Source organism: Coniophora puteana (assembly GCF_000271625.1).
Source record: "Coniophora puteana RWD-64-598 SS2 unplaced genomic scaffold CONPUscaffold_20, whole genome shotgun sequence".
Lineage (NCBI taxonomy): Eukaryota > Fungi > Basidiomycota > Agaricomycetes > Boletales > Coniophoraceae > Coniophora > Coniophora puteana.
The window spans coordinates 326,822-344,213 of record NW_006913072.1 but is presented as its reverse complement, the minus strand read 5'-3'; the positions used below and the strand labels follow the sequence as shown (position 1 = coordinate 344,213).

General features: G+C 53.2%; 10 protein-coding genes across 10 annotated transcripts; 6 read left to right on the top strand and 4 right to left on the bottom strand.

The window, feature by feature from the left end:
* Positions 1-163: 163 nt before the first annotated feature.
* On the top strand, positions 164-1,104 carry CONPUDRAFT_140525 (uncharacterized protein). Its single transcript, XM_007777235.1, has 2 exons — positions 164-396; positions 443-1,104. Exons 1-2 carry the CDS (start codon positions 247-249, stop codon positions 980-982), a joined length of 690 nt encoding a protein of 229 aa, XP_007775425.1. The 5' UTR covers positions 164-246; the 3' UTR covers positions 983-1,104.
* A 357-nt stretch (positions 1,105-1,461) lies between these two features.
* CONPUDRAFT_147751 (uncharacterized protein) lies at positions 1,462-2,310 on the top strand. Its single transcript, XM_007777234.1, has 2 exons — positions 1,462-1,619; positions 1,683-2,310. The coding sequence occupies exons 1-2, from the start codon at positions 1,470-1,472 to the stop codon at positions 2,214-2,216; spliced, it is 684 nt and encodes a 227-aa protein (XP_007775424.1). The 5' UTR covers positions 1,462-1,469; the 3' UTR covers positions 2,217-2,310.
* Positions 2,311-2,456: 146 nt separating this feature from the next.
* Positions 2,457-3,868, top strand: CONPUDRAFT_113421 (uncharacterized protein). Its single transcript, XM_007777233.1, has 3 exons — positions 2,457-2,750; positions 2,811-3,402; positions 3,454-3,868. The coding sequence occupies exons 1-3, from the start codon at positions 2,586-2,588 to the stop codon at positions 3,474-3,476; spliced, it is 780 nt and encodes a 259-aa protein (XP_007775423.1). The 5' UTR covers positions 2,457-2,585; the 3' UTR covers positions 3,477-3,868.
* A 400-nt stretch (positions 3,869-4,268) lies between these two features.
* Positions 4,269-5,446, bottom strand: CONPUDRAFT_170130 (uncharacterized protein). The gene is made up of 4 exons (XM_007777232.1): positions 5,399-5,446; positions 4,702-5,348; positions 4,358-4,644; positions 4,269-4,303 (listed from the first exon to the last, which is right to left on the bottom strand). The coding sequence occupies exon 2, from the start codon at positions 5,345-5,347 to the stop codon at positions 4,880-4,882; it is 468 nt and encodes a 155-aa protein (XP_007775422.1). The 5' UTR covers position 5,348; positions 5,399-5,446; the 3' UTR covers positions 4,269-4,303; positions 4,358-4,644; positions 4,702-4,879.
* A 1,024-nt stretch (positions 5,447-6,470) lies between these two features.
* CONPUDRAFT_140521 (uncharacterized protein) lies at positions 6,471-7,220 on the top strand. The gene is made up of 2 exons (XM_007777231.1): positions 6,471-6,544; positions 6,602-7,220. Exon 2 carries the CDS (start codon positions 6,873-6,875, stop codon positions 7,182-7,184), a length of 312 nt encoding a protein of 103 aa, XP_007775421.1. The 5' UTR covers positions 6,471-6,544; positions 6,602-6,872; the 3' UTR covers positions 7,185-7,220.
* Positions 7,221-7,955: 735 nt separating this feature from the next.
* Positions 7,956-9,896, top strand: CONPUDRAFT_147748 (uncharacterized protein; the record flags this gene model as incomplete). The annotated part of the gene is made up of 3 exons (XM_007777230.1): positions 7,956-7,970; positions 8,041-8,816; positions 8,875-9,896. Exons 2-3 carry the CDS (start codon positions 8,048-8,050, stop codon positions 9,894-9,896), a joined length of 1,791 nt encoding a protein of 596 aa, XP_007775420.1. The 5' UTR covers positions 7,956-7,970; positions 8,041-8,047.
* A 155-nt stretch (positions 9,897-10,051) lies between these two features.
* On the bottom strand, positions 10,052-10,915 carry CONPUDRAFT_160111 (uncharacterized protein; the record flags this gene model as incomplete). The annotated part of the gene is made up of 4 exons (XM_007777229.1): positions 10,052-10,131; positions 10,212-10,385; positions 10,439-10,466; positions 10,532-10,915. The coding sequence occupies 4 exons, from the start codon at positions 10,913-10,915 to the stop codon at positions 10,052-10,054; spliced, it is 666 nt and encodes a 221-aa protein (XP_007775419.1).
* Positions 10,916-11,397: 482 nt separating this feature from the next.
* CONPUDRAFT_160110 (uncharacterized protein) lies at positions 11,398-11,817 on the bottom strand (the record flags this gene model as incomplete). The annotated part of the gene is made up of 2 exons (XM_007777228.1): positions 11,398-11,574; positions 11,656-11,817. 2 exons carry the CDS (start codon positions 11,815-11,817, stop codon positions 11,398-11,400), a joined length of 339 nt encoding a protein of 112 aa, XP_007775418.1.
* Positions 11,818-12,248: 431 nt separating this feature from the next.
* Positions 12,249-13,597, bottom strand: CONPUDRAFT_147746 (uncharacterized protein). Its single transcript, XM_007777227.1, has 2 exons — positions 13,095-13,597; positions 12,249-13,036 (listed from the first exon to the last, which is right to left on the bottom strand). Exon 2 carries the CDS (start codon positions 13,033-13,035, stop codon positions 12,517-12,519), a length of 519 nt encoding a protein of 172 aa, XP_007775417.1. The 5' UTR covers position 13,036; positions 13,095-13,597; the 3' UTR covers positions 12,249-12,516.
* Positions 13,598-13,747: 150 nt separating this feature from the next.
* On the top strand, positions 13,748-16,473 carry CONPUDRAFT_85873 (uncharacterized protein). Its single transcript, XM_007777226.1, has 2 exons — positions 13,748-13,791; positions 13,843-16,473. The coding sequence occupies exons 1-2, from the start codon at positions 13,782-13,784 to the stop codon at positions 16,194-16,196; spliced, it is 2,364 nt and encodes a 787-aa protein (XP_007775416.1). The 5' UTR covers positions 13,748-13,781; the 3' UTR covers positions 16,197-16,473.
* The last annotated feature ends 919 nt before the right edge of the window (positions 16,474-17,392 follow it).

The window sequence follows — 17,392 nt, the reverse complement described above, 5'->3', positions numbered from 1 at the left end:
GCCACACAGGAGCCGAGAAGCCGAACAATCCTACTGAGTCACTTCTCGGCTTCGACCTTCTCATGAGCTTCTCATAAGTCGGCTCTGGGTCAGCACTGAGCCAGTGTTGGGTCAGCATGCGTAAAATCCAGTTCGCGCGACCAAAATTGGATTTTTATAGCCTCGACATATCAAGCAATCGGACAGGTCCCTTCACCTTATAATCAGGGAGCGCGTTTCAGCTCACTACCACCTCGTCTACGACAAATGTACCCTGCAACAAGCCCATCCAAACGCCGGGCGATCAACGGCATAGCGCGAATAACCGCGAACGTGCTTCACGAAGCGGGTTACCGGTGCTGCTTGTTTGGGAGCGCAGCATGTTCGATATACGGTATGCGGAACAGAGACCCTCGAGTACGTCCGCCAGTAGTCCACCGAGATGAGGCTGATCCTTTGACAGGACGTCGACATGGTCGTTTTCACGTCACACGACCCCGAGGACATCAAACGAGTAATTGTGGAGGCTGACGGTAGATTCTTCACCACTCCTTCACGAAAACCAGGCGAAACATACCGGGTGCTCTGGTTCAGGCTGCCGCGACCCAGCGGGTTTCAGGGACGACGCACATGCAAAGTCGACATCCTCATCACCGGGACGCTCGACCTGCCGAATGTACCAAAAAGCAAAGTCGTGTATACCAGAGTGCGGGGCGTGCCGTGTGTGCCTATGATAGTGCTCCTCGGGATGAAGCTGCGCGGTTGGGTGGACCATCGGAAGCATCCCGAGCCCTACTACTCCGACAAGCAATACGATGACATCAAAGACATCGCAGAACTTTTGCACATAGCAGTAACCGCAGGGGAGCACGTCAGCGACTATTCGTGGTTGCGGCGCAAGTTTCGACAAGATATGGAGGTTAGGATAGAATCATTCTGTCGGGATGCGAGGGAGGATACCGAGCACCTTTGGAGAGAACTTGGGTTCGACGGAGACTGGTGATGCGTAGGACATGTTCGTTTAGTGTTAGTAAGAATACTTACGGTTTGTCGCTGATTGCTGGCCAAATAATGGAGCACGTTCGCGTGGTTGACCTCAAAGCAAGGTCGCAGCATGTGGGAAAGGGATTTTAGCTTGTGAAGAGGTTTCGTAAGACGAGTGATCCCAGTCAAAACACGAAGGAATCGGCCACCGTCTAAGACGATGATGTGATTATTGTAACAGCATGACAAATACAAGTGAGCAGGGCACTTACATTGAGATTATTGGCAGAAAATCTATTCAAGCACAAAAGGAACTGGGAGGCCAAAGAGTCGTCGCTACGCTTTGTAACGTCCTGTACAATCTGTGCAAACATAAGTACAGCCGTGCGAAAAGAATCAGCCCCACTGGTCAGCAGCCTCGACATATTAAGTAGCACGTACGTGAGACAGATCTCATTGTTGAATCGAGGATCCCTTTCCTGTGGACAACCACCTTTCCCGCCACCATGTTCCCTCCGACTGGCCCGCCGACGCTCCAGGAGATCCGCCAAGTAGCGCGAAAAACCGCGAGCGCGCTTGGCGAGGCAGGGTACCGGTGCTGCTTGTTCGGGAGTGTAGCATGCTCGATGTACGGCATGCGGAACAGAACTCCAAACGTGCGTCAGTACACTCATTATACTTACCATCCATTTCGATTCTGACCTTTTTGCGTTTGACAGGACGTTGACATGGTCGTCTTCACGTCGCATGATCCAGAGGGCCTCAAGCAAACCCTCGTGGATGCTGACGACAGATACTTCACTCTCCCAGCGCAGACGCCTGACGAGACGTACGAGGTGCTGTGGTTCAGCTTACGCTCCAGCGGGAGGAGGCAGCGGCAATGCAAGGTAGACATCTTGGTCACCGGGACGCTGGGCCTCCCTAGTGTACCCAGGAGCAAGGTCGAGCACACGAACGTGCCAGGGATTCCATGCGTACCAATGATCGTGCTTCTCGGAATGAAGCTGCGGGGTTGGGAGGACCATTGCGAGGCTTACGAGCCACGCTATTTCAACAAACAGTACGACGATGTCGAGGACATCGTGGAGACTTTGCAGATAGCGGTCGATAGAGGAGATCATCTCGAGGATGCCCTGTGGTTGCCGCGGAGATTTAGAGAGGAAATGGAGGACAGGGTAAGGTCGTTTGTTTGGGATGTGAGGATGGATACCGCAGAGCTTTGGAGGGAACTTGGGTTCGACGGGGATTGGTAGTTGGATAGGAAATGTTTTCTTGCTCAATCTTAGGGTCCAATAAGAACAAGTTCTTTTCTGTATAAACATTGGGAAGTGATTAATATTGGGAAGGGTTTTGTAACTGACCTCGACGCGACATTTCGTTCTGGAGAGAGAATTTTCGAGCCTGGGTGGTGACTCAAAACAAGATGCCGCCCCTGAATCGCTTTGGACGCGCCGACTCATATAGTACCCGCGGCTCTGGGCACAACTTGTCTGCCCTCGACGGCGACATCGTCGCTCCATTCTTTTACTATAACCCATAATCTCATTCCTTATCTCGTGGATTTGGCCTTGGATTAGACTTCTCGACATTAACGCCCTCCTTTGACATCGACACGACCTTGAATGATGGATAACCGACCAGCCGGACCCACCGGACCAGCCACGATCCAAGAGATACGTCGGGTTGCCCGTATATCTGTGAAGCTTCTAGAGGAAAATGACCTCCGGTGTTGTGTATTTGGGAGTGCTGCATGCTCGATGTATGGGACGCGGAATAGGATACCTCGCGTACGTTCCCTCTTCTCCACACATTCAACTCATGGTCCTACGCACATACCTCTCACACAGGACATAGACATAGTCGTCTTCACAGCCCGCGACCCGGAGGAAATCAAGCGCATCCTCGTCGACTCCGATAAACGCAAGTTCTTCCTCGTGCCGTCCAAGAAACGCGACGAGACCTACAAGGTCCTTTGGTTCCGGCTCTCAGGGCGCAATCCGCACCCATCCGACCCGGCCAAGACCGTCGGCCGGCGGTGTAAGGTCGACATCCTCATCCCGGGCACGCTCGACCTCCCGAGCATACCACGGACGCGCGTATGCTACACCCGTGTACCGGACGTGCCTGTCGTCCCGCTCATAGTGCTCATTGGACTCAAGCTGCGTGGCTGGGTGGACCATCGTGATGCCGAGCTGGAGTACTACAGGGTCAAGCAGGTCGACGACGTTGCGGACCTCGAGGCGCTGTTGGTTATTGCTGTCGGGGCAGGAATCAGGATGAAGGACGCGGACTGGTTGCCACGGCAGTTTAGGAGAGATGCGAGGGAGAGGGCCAGGGAGTTTGTGAGGTTTCGACCGGCGACGAAAGCTAAGTTTGAGGCTCTGGGCTTTGACATGCAGGGCGTGTTTACCGAGCATTTTCCTTTCCTTTTCACTGGAGGTAAGCATCTGCATGCGTCGCGCTCCCGTTTATTGATACTGACTGGAACAGTTGCAATAGTCGATCCGGATTGATACCTGTGTACTTTGTGCAGGGTGTGCTTTGCCTAAACCTCGGGCGCCCTATGCCATTGTACCTTGAGGATCTGTGTACTATAAATCGCGCTTGATTTCATCGCTAGAGTATTCAATATTGAATTTTAGATTTCCATTCAGTAAAGTCTTCAATTCTTGCTCTTGTTTAACAATTTCATCAATTTTAGCAACTGTAGCTATACTATCTAACTTTAGCTTACACTATTCAGAGTGTCACGTCGTACGCGTATGGGCTCACCCGATGCTCAGTGATGTGAGGCTCAGGTACGCCATAACTTGAGTTACCTTTGTTTTCCACTTAGATTGAGAACCAAGACATACGACGAGTAAAATAGCCCTCTGGGTAGACAAAAATGCCATATTGCCCTCACTATGCCTATCGCCGTGCTGCACCAAGCTCCTCCGTAGCGTTTCTGCGCACTCGAACCGGAAGCCACGGCCCAGAATCATACTCTGGATTGTACTCCCATGCCTGATATGTTGTCGGCATGGCCCTGACCGCAAGTGCCATACGCTTCAGAGCCACCTCTCTATCCCTGTCTACAGTGGATCCTCTCGGAAACTTGTCATCGAAGGCATGGTCGCTGACGTCAATGGCAATGGCCCAACCCCGCTGGCCGTCTCGCATCACGACTCGCCGGACCTCGGTGTAGATGGAGACCAACATCATATCCTGCAGCTCGCACATGAGGTCGTAGTGGAGTTCGTGTTGGTGGCCCATGCAAGTCGTCACTTTCAGTCCTCTCTTCCGGGCCCAATTGTTCAGGAATTCCTCGGTCCAGCCGTATCCGTAGTATTGAGGCATTCTATGGTATAGATTCAGGACTCTACACGGAACGATGAAGTGGGAAAATACATACGTAGATGATGATAGTCACGGTCAAAGAGTTGAAAATGTGTCTTCGCTTCGCGCGTCGCGTCTGTACCATGGCTCTCATAAGCGTGTGAAATACGTTCGTGTCTCGTATGACACACTCTGAGATGTTAAAAACGTTGAAGGTACCATGAAGCGTGTTGATTGGTTGAATGGACAGATGCAATTATGAGAAATGAGAAACCTGCTACGAATTATTATTGTGATACGATGTGCAGGTTGAGTGAGCCCGTAATACAACATGGTCTCAGTGGCCTTAGTTCAGGTCGCATGCTATATATACAACAGTAAATTGAGATTAAACAGTGAGACAAAGACACGTTAATATACCAGGAAGGGAGCGCCGTTCTACGGGGATGCTGCAAGAGGATTGCGAGGGGGTTATAAGGAGGTTGGAATGAGGAGTGACCAAAGCGTGAAGCTCGGCGATGCTGCTCAAGGCAAGCCTTATCGACCTGGGTCAGCTCACGCTCGCGAAGAGGAAAATAAGTACGCGCACCATGGTCACCTATGCGACTGTCGTTGCGCTACATTCAGGTGGCTCTTCCTGAATCGGTGTGATAACACGACGCTGCTTCTTCGACGCAAGTACCCCGCGAAACGGACGCCACGGCCCACGATCGAGCCTCGGATCGTACTCGTACCCCTTATACCACGCCGGTTTCTCTGTCTTTCCGAGGGCGATTCGCAGCTCTTCCACCTGCTCCTTCCAGTGCCGTGGGAGGCGTTCCGGCACCTTGTCATCGTACAGCCTACTGTTGACCTTGAACGCAAAGACCCAACCTCGCCTGCCGTCGTCAAACACAATTTGCCTAGGAGTACAATCGGGGGACCCGGCGAAGATCATGGCGCGATACATGACGTCGATGTGAAGCCAGAATTGAGTTTCTTTTTGGGTCGTGACTGTCTCGCCTTCTTTGACCAAAATGTCATTGAGCTGGTCTTCGGAGACGACGTGGCCCCAGTACCATGTCATTCTAACTATCTTGATTAACTCCAAGGCAAGCAAAGTGTACTGATAACTCACATAAACCTTCTTGATTGTAGCGTCTCGGCTGGTAAAGTGGTAATGCGGGGGGAAGTTGGTTGACAACATGGGCTGAGTTGGAAAACCGGGCTGGATTTGTATGAGCTCACGTGATCGGAATGTTTAAGCCGATCCGACATTGATAACGGAGCTCGCCACAGGACCCCTGAATGAGGTAAGGCCGCGCAGCAGCAAAAGCCCGCTACCGTCAGGTGTTATCCCAAATATCTCAATTCGTGTCTGAAAACATGTGGGGAACACCATCATATCATATTTCTTAGATCAAACATACTGGTGGCAGGAGAGAATATTAATATAGTAGGTCTGATTGCAGAGAAAATGAATCTGCGCAATTCAAGGGCTGGTAACCCATGAGAAATATGTGAGCAGACAGAAGGAGTTGCAACATTTACTCTTCTGTGTGCACAGTGTCCAAGGATCAGATGAGTGGCCAATATGGACCGTATATTATTAGCTGATTCAGGGACTCGAGATGATAAACCGTGCAAAGATGCAAGCACAACTACAACAGAAAATTCACAATTGAAAACACTTGTGGAACCAGAATTCGAAAGGAGTTGACAGATATTAGAGGCAATATCAGAGCAAATGAGTTCCGTGAGTTCCTCATTGTTTTGTGTCACACTGTTCAACGTTAACCCAGCACAATGGCGTGGCTCAGACTGACAATTGTCCGCATGGACAGGCAAATAACTATTAAAAGAGCACGACTGATGAAAACAGGTTGAGGATCCTGGGTCTCCGTTCGAATGAGCGGGCATCGGCGTGAGCATTTAGCAATTGAACGTTGAATGATGATAATGCGTTCAAGAGGTAAAAGCAGCAGGGCAGCGGCGCGCTGCCGCTGAAGCGGAGCTTAAAATGCTTCCCGAAATGGGAAAAGACGATGGCGGAGAAGCAACGGAGCTGGAAATATCACGTGACCCAACAGGAGTAAGAATTTGGCAGGAGTCTCGGTCACACGAAGTGCCGGTAAGACCCACTACCTAAGGTAGCGGGAATTACCCCCCGGACTCGAGGTTCGCCTCCAGCGCTTTATCCAACACAACGCGTCTCGTTCTCATTCATTCGAGTCTGGAAACACGGTCCAATGCAGATGTTGTCAAACGGACGCACGTTCAACAGGTCAGTACACCCATCCGATAAGACCACTTACTTCTGACTGTTCTGGTCGCTCTACAGGACCAAACCCGACGCGTCGAGCTATGCTGCAAGCACCACGTCCCTTACATCGTTCGAGATGCAGCGGTCACTCCGCAGACTCCATTACAACACTGTTCATTTGCACTGGTCTGGCATGATAGCAAAACCATCTTAGGTCGCGGTGCGATTCAACTATAGATATAGTAGCACTCTTTTCCTGACTGAAAGGTTACCAGTTCTCGATGTCAGGAAGAAAAAAAATGGCAGGTATGGGATTCACGGGTGGCTACCATCTATTGAGGTCATCTCGATGGCATCCTATATCCCTGCTGAAGTGTCCGAGCTGGTCTATCCCAGTGGATACAGCAGCTCATTCCGTGAGAAGCCTCGAAAGACCGGGACTCGCAAGATCGATCTGCCTCGCGTTGCATTCTTAACCCCTCATTCAGTACTGATGCAGCTGACTGTTTCACCCACGTTTGCTCCCAAGAAGTGGGTCTTGTCGGACGCTGACGCGGTATCTTATCACCTCTTGCTTCAACATGCTGATACTATTGGTTCCATGGTTCGTAATTTGGCGGTTCAGCAGCAGAATAGGAAGGACGAGGGGATGGATGTCTAGTTGCATGGTACACTACATCATCCATCGTTATCCAAGCATTTTTGGACGTGTGCCATGCCCAAAAACGCGTTTTTGGGGCCTTCAGAGTGAAAGTCAAGCACCATAGATGTCCAGGGTAGAACCCGGGGTTTGGGCCTCTCCTAGGCCGACGTCTAGGGTAGGGCACCCGGGTTGGAGACTTCCCGGACGAAGAAGACCCCGGGGCTGGGGTACGGAATATGGGACCAGGCCAACCTCGGACTTCGTAGGGATATTCAGGGGTCCTGCCGGCACCCCATCGTCAGAAGTCCAAATGTTGACGCGTAACTATGAGCACTACTAGTCGGCGGCACTTCAAGCTTCATATACATAGTGCGCTGATCACCATCCCTTCCCTTCCTGAGAACCTCGTCTAAGCTGATCATTCGTCGCAGATTACAAGTCGTTGACATATAGAAATACAAGAAACAAAAGAGGACTCAGCAAGGACTCAGCTTTCTATTATTAGGATGGGATGCACATATATGATACTGCGGTCAAGCGGCGCAGATTAGCGATCCGATTCAGCAGACTATAGGGCATAAACAGCCCTGGAAGTGAATAAATCAAGCCAGCTGAACATGTTAGGCGAAGAACCTGCAAGCAGCTGACCTTCTCATTTGAGAAAGTTTGATCTAGAGTACAGGAACTGTGCCCGATATCTGATCATACATGGCCATCAAATCGGATACTAGTGGAGGGTGGTAGTATAAAGAGAACGCTGACTAGGGCGCGTGGGTGATTGTAATCGCCACATACCAAGCACAGGTGTGTACTGGTCATATTTAAGCTTTTTTTGCACTCCTTATCAAGTTTACGTTGCTTCCTGTGTTTACAGATAAACTATGCCATTTGACACACACCCGTTACACTGGTGCCCAAGCTGCGGATCTTTGCAGGCTGAACTTGCAACGTTGCGTATTGCCCTCTCAGAAACGAAAGCCAAACTTCAACGCGCCGAAGCCACGGCCGAAGAGGCGCAGAGGCGAGCTGACATTCAGCAAAAGATGTCTTGGTCGTTTGCTGCCTCCTACGCGTCCAACCCCCGAGGCAGCGAGTTTCACTGGTACTTGCCGTGGGGAAACGAGATTCGCAACCTCTTCTCCAAGTTCTACAACCTTCACCTTGTGCCTCAGTACCCTGTTCAATTCGCACCACGACTCTCCAAACCTTCACCGCCCTCCCAGACTCACCCACGTGAGCCAAGACGTGAGCGGTCCTGGACTGACACTCCTCACCCAGAAACGGAGTCAGACCCGTGCAATGACAACTCGGCTAACGCGAGACGAGGGCCGAGATACTCTGGAGCTTCCGACAGAACTGAGCCTATTGCAAACGCTCTCGGACCCATCACCGATTTTGCTTTGGTTCAAACCAAGGGGTCGGATACAACTGACTGGCGACTTGGCTTTACTGGCTACAGGGTCAAGACATCTAGAGTTTCGGTGCTCGTAGAGCTCAAGAATAATCCTTCCCGCCGACTGCAGAAGGTGGACCTCGCTGTCAGAGTCAATGAGCACTTGAAGCTCGCCAAAGTGGACCTCGAGTATCAGGCGGCCGCGCTGTTTACTATCAACGAAGAACAGGAAACGGTGGTAGGAATTGCTATTGCCGGTGGGTCTCAAGTTTGTGCTTTTGGTCAACACTATATCCATTTGATATTTGACTGTAGGTACTTATTGGGCATTTCGGACCATATCTAGGCGCGACAAAGGCATCATAAAACAGCTCACTCTTATTCACGATCGGCGTAAGAAGAAGACGCCGCGAGAGCAGTCAACACAACCTCCTTCCACGGAAGCCCAGAGCGCGTTTCCATCAGTGGGTGATGCTGCTCCTGCGCATCTTCGTCGTTCCGAGAGACGGCCTGTAGCGGCAGAGCGTGCAGCTCAAAATGGGGCAAACGAGAGCGTAAAAAGTACCGAAAGCGGGGAACCGAGCGAACAGGAAGAGGCAGACCATCCTATGGAGGGCTTATCTCGCAAATACCCATCGAACGACGAAAACGAATTCTCTGATTGGGAGGAGTCCAGTTCTCGAGGCATTCGTCGACAAGCCCGCAAAACTAGCAAGTCACTAATTGACGTATACCCCGATGATGTAGTCAACTCCCAATTCCCGGCGGTGATACCGAACGTGGCGAAAGCTCAGGATGGTTTCTCCCCTGCCTATCGCATCGGGACCCCTCAGTCAGATGAGGCTTTCAAAGACCTTGTGGAAATTGTCAGGGACTCTATGCCGACTGCTTTGAACGACATGGACGATCGGGCGTCGAGCCCGGAACCGGCTTATGAACCTGACGCAATGCAGGTCGATGACGAGAGTGATGAAGAAGGCGGTGGCAGTGCACCGGGAGACGAGAGCGGCATGCGTGGATCGAATGTTAGAGGGCGCGGTGAGATGTCGGGATTTTTAGGCAGTGTTCAAGGCGCGGGGAGGAATCGTCGGTATCATGGAGATGGCGGGGAGAGCTGGCGTGTCGCACGACGCAAGGAGAAAGCAAGGAGAGACGATGAGTCGGATAGTTTATCGGGTGATGAGGGCGTTGGAGGCGTTGGAGGCGTTGAGGGCATTGAGGGCATTGAGGGCGTTGAGGGCGTTGAGGGTGATGGGGATGACGAGGATAATGGGGGCAAAGAGAATGACGAAGACGACGAGTACGACGACGACGAGGATGAGCTGTCTTATATCTAAGAGCTTGAACGAAGCCTGTTGGAGGACGAGCAGTAAAATATACTTGTATTGCAACGAAGAGCGATGGAGACGTAAACTCGGGGTTTCTTATTCGAGGGAAGTCTTGCTAGCCTCGGTCAACTCAACATGATAAGTGCGCTCACCATAAGCACCTACTAGGCTGGCGTCGCTGCGCTATGCTCAGGCGGTTCTTCTTGAATCGGCGTGATAGCACGGCGCTGCTTCTGGTCACATGCTATATGTACAACAGTAAACTGTGATTAAATGGTGAGACAAAGACACGCTATTATACCGGGGAGATAGCGCCGTTCATACTGCGAGGAGATGCTGGGAGGGGATGCTGCGGGTGGATTGCGGGTGGATTGCGGGTGGATTGCGGGTGGATTGCGGGTGGATTGCGAGTGGATTGAGAGGGGGTTGCAAGGGGGTTGGGAGTTGGAACGAGGAGTGACGGAGGCGTAAAGCTCGGCGATCCTGCCCAAGGGAAGTCTTATCGGCCTCGGTCAGCTCACGCTCGTAAATAGGAGAAAAAATAGGCGCACCATGGTCACCTATGCTACTGTCGTTGCGCTATGGTCAGGTGGCTCTTCCTGAATCGATGTGATAGCACGACGCTGCTTCTTCGATGCACGTACCCCACGAAACGTAAGCCAGGGCCCGCTATCGAGCTTTGGGTCGAAATCATATCCTCTATACCACGCTGGCTTCTTCGTCTTTCCGAGGGCGATCCGCAATTGTTCTACCTGCTCCTTCGATTGCCGTGGGACGTGTTCCGGCAGCTTGTCGTCGTACAGCGCGTTGCTGACCTTGAACGCAAAGATCCAACCTCGCCTGCCGTCGTCGAACACGATTCGCCTAGGAGAAGGGTCGGGGACTTTGGCGATGATCATGGCGCGGTACATAACGTCAATGTGAAGCCAGAATTGAGTTTCTCTCTGGGTCGTGACTGCCTTGCCTTCGGCGACCAGGACGTCATTGAGCTGGTCTTCGGAGACGACGTGGCCCCAGTACTTGACCATCCTAGCGCTGAGAAGTGGGTCAACGTCGAAGGCACAAAGTTGGGTCCAACTTGAAGGACTCACGTTGTACGAAAGATTGTGATGGGATAGTGGACTTAAGGGTCGTTAGTGCAGACCTGTGGTGGTTCGCGTCCGATTCTGTGACCAAACCCGTATGACGCGACTAGAACGCGTCTCGAGCCACGCATGATCCGATGTAGCCCGACAGTGGACGCGCCTCGTGGCGGAACAACCATACCTGTAGGATCTATGCACTACAAACCTGTATCGCTACATAACTATCTAGCGCCGAATAATGGGGTCATATCTGGTATATCTAATGCGTCACCTCGTACGGGGTTGCACAGTGCACAGTGCTGCCATGAGGCTCAGGGGCGTCATTACTTGACTCATCTTAGACTGTCAAGACAGTTCGGTGCAAAACAAACAACTCTACTGAGAGTGGACAACCAGGAAAGCCACTGGTACGCTGTTCACCATGCTCAGACACCGTGCTCCTTCGAAGCGTCGTTGCGCACTCGAACCGGAAGCCATGGCCCCTCGTCATACTCCGGATCGTACTCCCATGCCTCATACGTTGTTGGCGTTGCCCCTAGCGCGACCGCCATGTTCAGAAGCGCCAGCTCTCTGTACAAGTCCGCGGTGTTCCGCCTCGGAATCTTGTCACCGAAGACGTGGTCACTGACGTCAATGGCGATGGCCCAACCCCGGTGGTCGTCTTGCATCAGGACTTAACGAACCTCGGTGTAGATCGAGACTTTCAGCATGTCCTGCAGCTCGCACATGAGGTCGTAGTGAAGGTTGGATTGTTTATCCATGCAAGTTGTCACTTTCCGTCCTTTCCTCAGGGCCCATTGGTTCAGGAATTCCTCGGACCAGCCATATCCTATGTACGTAGGCATGGTAGGCAATCTGAGCGGATGGCAAGGGTAAGCGCGAGGTTGGATAAGAGGAAAACCACGTACAAAGCTGATGTAAAGTTGGCGTGAATATGTGCAGTCGCGGGTGTGCTATAAGCGAAGAGGGATGCTGGAACGTTAGAGAATAGCCTTGTCCGAAAATAACGTTTGCTGGTTGATATTTATTTGCCACGGGCTAGCACCCATGCACACGGGGGATCGTATCTCTTCAACACTTGGGGTGATACGCCGACGTAGCCTTGAAATGCAGCTAGTCGTTGCGTTAGCTTAAGAGACTCTGACACATATAGTATATGGTCGCAGACTTGCGTACCGAGCGTAATACGAGAATTGAGTGCTATGAAGGCTGACATTTACCATTCTCTAACGCTTTTGCTAGCAACACGTTGTCTCAGAAAGATATTAGAAGTGAATTGAACTGTATTAATGCTAAGATGGACTGGACTGTTAAAACACCTGTGTCCGAGACTATAGAATCATTGCTGGAGCGCAAGTGATGAAGAAAGAAGTGCAACGAAGGAGTATGAATGGCCCATTGAAGGGTTTCGCATGTAGTGTGAGTACAAAACGAGTCTGGTGCTAGGCCTATATGAACGCAACCTTACGGAGCATGGCACTGCGCAACTCTGAGGCGCGACGCAGGTCGTACAATCAAGCCAAGCAAGGCGACCCCGAAGGCAATCAGGACTCGTCATCGAACCTAACACGCCTCGATCTTTCCGGTGCACTGCTCGCAGAGGGCTCTCCTGGTACGGCAGTGGCTTCTTCTAGTACGGCAGTAACATCGCGCTGTTTGCGAGACCGACGCGTACTTTTCCCTCGGAACGGGAGCCACGGATTCATATCGAGATTTGGGTCAAACTCAAAGGCTCTATACCACGCTGGCTTCTTCGTCTTTCCAAGGGCGATTCGCAACTGTTCCACCTGCTCCATCCACTGCCGCGGAACGCGTTCTGGGAGCTTGTCGTCGTACAGCGCGTTGCTGACCTTGAACGCAAAGATCCAGCCTCGCCTGCCGTCGTCGAACACGATTCGCCTAGGAGTACAGTGGGGGACTTTGGCGATGATCATGGCGTGGTACATGATGTCAATGTGAAGCAGGGATTGAGTTTCTCTCTGGGTCGTGACTGCCTCGCCTTCGGCAACCAGGACGTTATTGAGCTGGTCTTCGGTGACGACATGGCCCCAGTACTTGTACATTCTGTCGGTGAGATATGGGTCAGCAATTGAAGGGATAGAGCTAGGTCCAAAAAACTCGCGTTGTACGAAAGAATTTGACAGGATAGGGGACTTAGCAATTGTTCAGAGCTGAGATTGGTGGTTCGCGCCAGTGCCCAAACGCGTCTGACGCGACTGGAGCGCGTCTTGAGTCAGGCGCGGTCCGATATGGTCCGACGAACGTGCCTCGTGGTTGAGCACGAAGCCTCGTGTCCGCGACAAAGCCGAGCTCGCGAGACGACGTGGAGAGGCCCCTGGGCAATATTGTTCGTCAGCTGCGCCGAGCAATGACAACTAGACGCGTCGCTCTTGACGTGGACGTTGACTTAGATGAATTTGCGTGCGCTGGATTGCTTGTCTACGTCTGCGCAGAACTTGACGTTGTGCGGGAGTGTGCGGCGGTTAGAAGGACCTCGAGGACGCGGAGGACAATGAACGGAACGAACGCGTGGACCATTCAAACTCCGCGGCTGTCAGCGGTGCCGTATTTGGACAGCGTTGTTTGTGGGCTATTGTGTCCGGAATGGGAGACAAGACAATGGCCTGTTTCGACAAAAGGCTGGCGTCGGTCGGCTATGGACTGCATTGTACTTCCCTCACACTGGCTGTGAATTTATACCCGCAGACTCGCTTCACCACCACACGTTTTTCTCCCACCATCGTCCACGGCGACGGCCATCCTCGTCTCCGTCCTCACTGTAGCCTAGAACATTAACGTCACGACCGTCATGAACTCTTGTACGTCTCTTTTTTCTCATTCTTTTTGCCTTGACTCACCTTGCACCGCAGTCTTCAACCGCTCGCCTAAACGCGGGCCCAAGACGCGCAAGTCTACCATCTCAAAGCCCATGGGCTGCCCACTCGCACCCTCATCATCAATCATGAACGATCACCCCAAGCCATTGCATATCATCACCGAGGATGCAGAGCCATCAGATTCAGAGTCCTCCCCGATTTCTCGCCATAACCCTGCCTCCTCATCGACCTCTTCACTCGTGTCATCAAGGCATTCACCTTCCAAGCCTCGAATCAGCCTATCCGCGTTCGCCTTCTCGATAGACGAGGCCTTGAAGATCGTCGGCGGCTCCAGGTCCAGAGCCCCTGTCCCTCCCTCTCTGTCTTCTTCGTCTTCGACGTCTGGCAGCAGCGACTCGCTTCCCCTCCGCACCCCCGTTACATCAGATGGCGAGTCAGACTGCGAAGAGTCTTCGTTCGCTCTCCCTTCTCCCCGTCTTCGCCCCCGTCCTGTCACCATCCGCCCTCTGTATATCTCCAAGTCTCGCAGTCTCGACATTGCAGACTCGACCAGCCTCGAGCTCGAGGAGCTCGAAGAGGGCCGGTACGAGTACACTGACCTGCCCACTTGCATCATCACGCCGACACCCGAGATGGAGTTCGAGTCCGACATCATCGAGTCCGTGAAGGAGAGCAGCACCGAGGACGACCACGACTTCTACACACGCCAGTTCGCGGACTTTATCTCCTTGTACTCGCCCCTCCCGCCCTCGTTCCCCGTCGGCCCAAGCGCAGCAGGTGAGGTGCGCCGCGATTCGGCGTCGCTGCCTACGATCCCGGAGGTGTCTGTTACTGAGGAGGAGCCTTCGCCTGTCAGCGAGCTGGCCTACACGCAAGAGAAGAAGCCACTGAAGAAGGTGGGCCGCAGCCGGCACAGCAAGCCTCTGCCCCTTCTCCCCCCTCCTTCTGCCACGTCCTCCGTCTTCCGCCACTCGCTCCTCTCCGTACCAGTGCCCATCATCCGCCAGCCGGTGCCCAAGCGCGTCATTCCGATCTCTTCGCTGCTGCCCCCGCCGCCGACGCCGACGCGTCCCCCTCCGAAGATGTCTATCCCGGATGACATCGAATTCGAATGTGAACCTGAACTGGCTGAGGAGCTGGTCGAGGTCGAGGTCGAAGAGGAGCAGGTGGAGGAGAACGGCGCAGACGAGTGCGCGAGCACACGTTCGCTCGTGGACGAGCCCCGGATTATTGTCGAGCGGGTGTACCAATCGAGCCGGAACTCGCACCAGTCTCAGAGCCAGAGCCAACGCGACTATTTGCAGCCGCGTGTCGAGTGCAGCGCCGACGCCCGGCTCAGTGCCCCCTTAAGCGAGGACGAGAAGTCGATCTACTCGACGCTCTCGGCGTTCTCGTTCCCTTCGTCGCCTGTTGCCTGTGCCTCGAACGCCGGTATCGACGTGGATTTGAACGTGTCCTTCGCGCCCGAGTTCACCCCCGCCTTCTCGAGCACGCTGTTCTCGCCCAGCTTCCCGTCCTTCCCGTCCTTCCCTTCCACTCCGCGCTCGTCCTCCGAGGACGACCGCGGCGAAGAGGAGGAAGACGAGCCGCGTACGTCTCTGGACTCGGACCATTCACATCAGTCCTGCCCCGAGGCCGACGTCGACGCACAGGAGCTCGACATGCCGCCGCCTCACCTCCGCTCGCGCTGGTCCATGTCTACGCTCGCGAGCGCCGAAGCGGAGCGCGAGCACTTTTCGCTCCCTCACTTCTCCCTCTCGCCACTGAAGAAGACCGCATTCTTCTCGCGCTCGTCGCGCGCGTCGTCGTCGCCCAAGTCACCCAAGTCGCCCAGCAAGAAGCTGCCGTTTGGTGTTTCCGCCAAGGACAACAAGGACAAGGACACCAAAGACAAAGACAAGGCAGCGGCGGAGATGAAAGCCAAAGATAAACAGTCCAAGGCAAAGACAGACGAGCGCCTCGCGCGCGCACGGCGCCTCTCGAACTCGCGCTCGCCCATCACGACGCCGCGCCGAGAGTTCGCGCTCACAGGCGCACCGCCGCGCGCGCAGTCGCACGCGTTCGGCGCGAGCTTCCATCTTTCTCCGCCGCCGCCTTCTTCTTCTGCATCACACTTCGGACATGCGCGCGGGCATTCGTATTCCCCCGCGTCGCCTTCTTATTCGTCCGCATTCCCCGCTGGTCCCTCGGGGCTTTCGCTCCAGGCCCAGCAGCAGCCTGCGATGAAGCAGGTCGTGCGCCGGAAGGAGAGCAGGTGGAGCACGTCGAGCCACGGCAGCGCGCACTCGAGCGTCTGGGGCGGGTCTGACTGCGGCAGCTGCGTGTCGGACGGGAGCCAGGGGCTCAGGCGGAAGCCGATTCCCGTCGAGATGTTTTTGCGCGCTTGACGAAACAAATCAAAAACTGCAGCTGGTTTTGTATACGTTTCTCTGGACGGTTTCTCTCGCCTGTTTGGTTTTCTTCTATGTTTTCTACTTGATTCGTTTTTTGTTGGTCACGTTGCACCACCTCGCACCCGATACCTCATATACATTACGCCCGCTATGCGTCCTTCGATCTTCGTTGTTTTCTAATGCCTTTTTCAAGATGTCATTTCTCATGATCTACCCCATGGACACGTCTACTAGACTCTTTGCATATATCCCTCATCCCTCATCATCATACATACATACATCTCTCCATGATTCCCGCGAGTTTCTGTTCGCGTCTTACGCTCTCTCATATGTCTGTCTCCGTACTGTAGCTTTACTTACACCGGTAACGCCGTAGTAGCATACCCCGGGCGAGGGGCGGTTCTTTGGACCGCTCTTTTGTAGCCGTAATAATTGGTTGTTTGCGTTCGTTAGTTCAAGTGTGAGCGAAGCGTGGTTTTGAATATGTCGTCAACACGAAGTAACGCAGGAAATAGCCCCTATCTTGAATCGGGGGCAACATCGGATGCTTTTGGCAGAAAACATGTCAAAACGTGAGAAGGCTAGAGTTATCCCATGATTATGCTACTTATAGTAGGATTTTGGTCCATTTGATTTATTTGAGTCGAAACCTTCCGCATTGTGCCTTGTCTTTTTTTCCAGACCCCACTGCGGCGCCAATCTTTCGTGCCACTGCTTTGTGCTCCCAAAGTCCTCTGAAGCTCTTAGACACGCTCTGAAGCAGCTGGTTCCCTAGTTCTGCACTTAAACCCGATTCTCGTCCTGTGCTCTACTGGATGTACCCTCCCCATTCTCTCTGCGCCGTGGAGAAGACACATGTACAGACACTTCGTCGGTCTCTCTCCGTGATGTGACCTGCTGGTGCCCTCCCACCCGAAAGGGACCTGGCCACGACTTAGCCTCGCGTGTACACGGGAACGTTATTCCAGTTTCTCAGCGAGGCGGTCCAGGCTGACGGTCAGATACTATCGGCTGTTCTGAACGTTCCCGCCCACTGCCCAAGAACTCGTATTCGTGTAAGGGCGGTTCTGAACGTTCTGTCCAGGAATTCGGCTCTTGGTCTTGGGACGCTGTGGCCTCGTTGTGCCCATGTTTTTTCTCGATGCTCCGTTTTCTCGCTCTCTCTCTTCCTGGGGGTATCCTTATGTACG

What these genes read in the sequence shown, in the direction of transcription:
- CONPUDRAFT_170130 (XM_007777232.1), bottom strand. Translation starts at nt 5,347, where the DNA reads ATGACATGGTACTGGGGCCACGTCGTCTCCGAAGACCAGCTCAATGAC.
- CONPUDRAFT_140521 (XM_007777231.1), top strand. Translation starts at nt 6,873, where the DNA reads ATGGCATCCTATATCCCTGCTGAAGTGTCCGAGCTGGTCTATCCCAGT.
- CONPUDRAFT_147751 (XM_007777234.1), top strand. Translation starts at nt 1,470, where the DNA reads ATGTTCCCTCCGACTGGCCCGCCGACGCTCCAGGAGATCCGCCAAGTA. An exon ending in TGCGGAACAGAACTCCAAAC is followed by an intron (nt 1,620 to 1,682) that starts GTGCGTCAGTAC and finishes TGCGTTTGACAG; the next exon opens with GACGTTGACATGGTCGTCTT.
- CONPUDRAFT_113421 (XM_007777233.1), top strand. Translation starts at nt 2,586, where the DNA reads ATGATGGATAACCGACCAGCCGGACCCACCGGACCAGCCACGATCCAA. An exon ending in CGCGGAATAGGATACCTCGC is followed by an intron (nt 2,751 to 2,810) that starts GTACGTTCCCTC and finishes CCTCTCACACAG; the next exon opens with GACATAGACATAGTCGTCTT. An exon ending in TCCTTTCCTTTTCACTGGAG is followed by an intron (nt 3,403 to 3,453) that starts GTAAGCATCTGC and finishes TGACTGGAACAG; the next exon opens with TTGCAATAGTCGATCCGGAT.
- CONPUDRAFT_140525 (XM_007777235.1), top strand. Translation starts at nt 247, where the DNA reads ATGTACCCTGCAACAAGCCCATCCAAACGCCGGGCGATCAACGGCATA. An exon ending in TGCGGAACAGAGACCCTCGA is followed by an intron (nt 397 to 442) that starts GTACGTCCGCCA and finishes ATCCTTTGACAG; the next exon opens with GACGTCGACATGGTCGTTTT.
- CONPUDRAFT_147746 (XM_007777227.1), bottom strand. Translation starts at nt 13,035, where the DNA reads ATGTACAAGTACTGGGGCCATGTCGTCACCGAAGACCAGCTCAATAAC.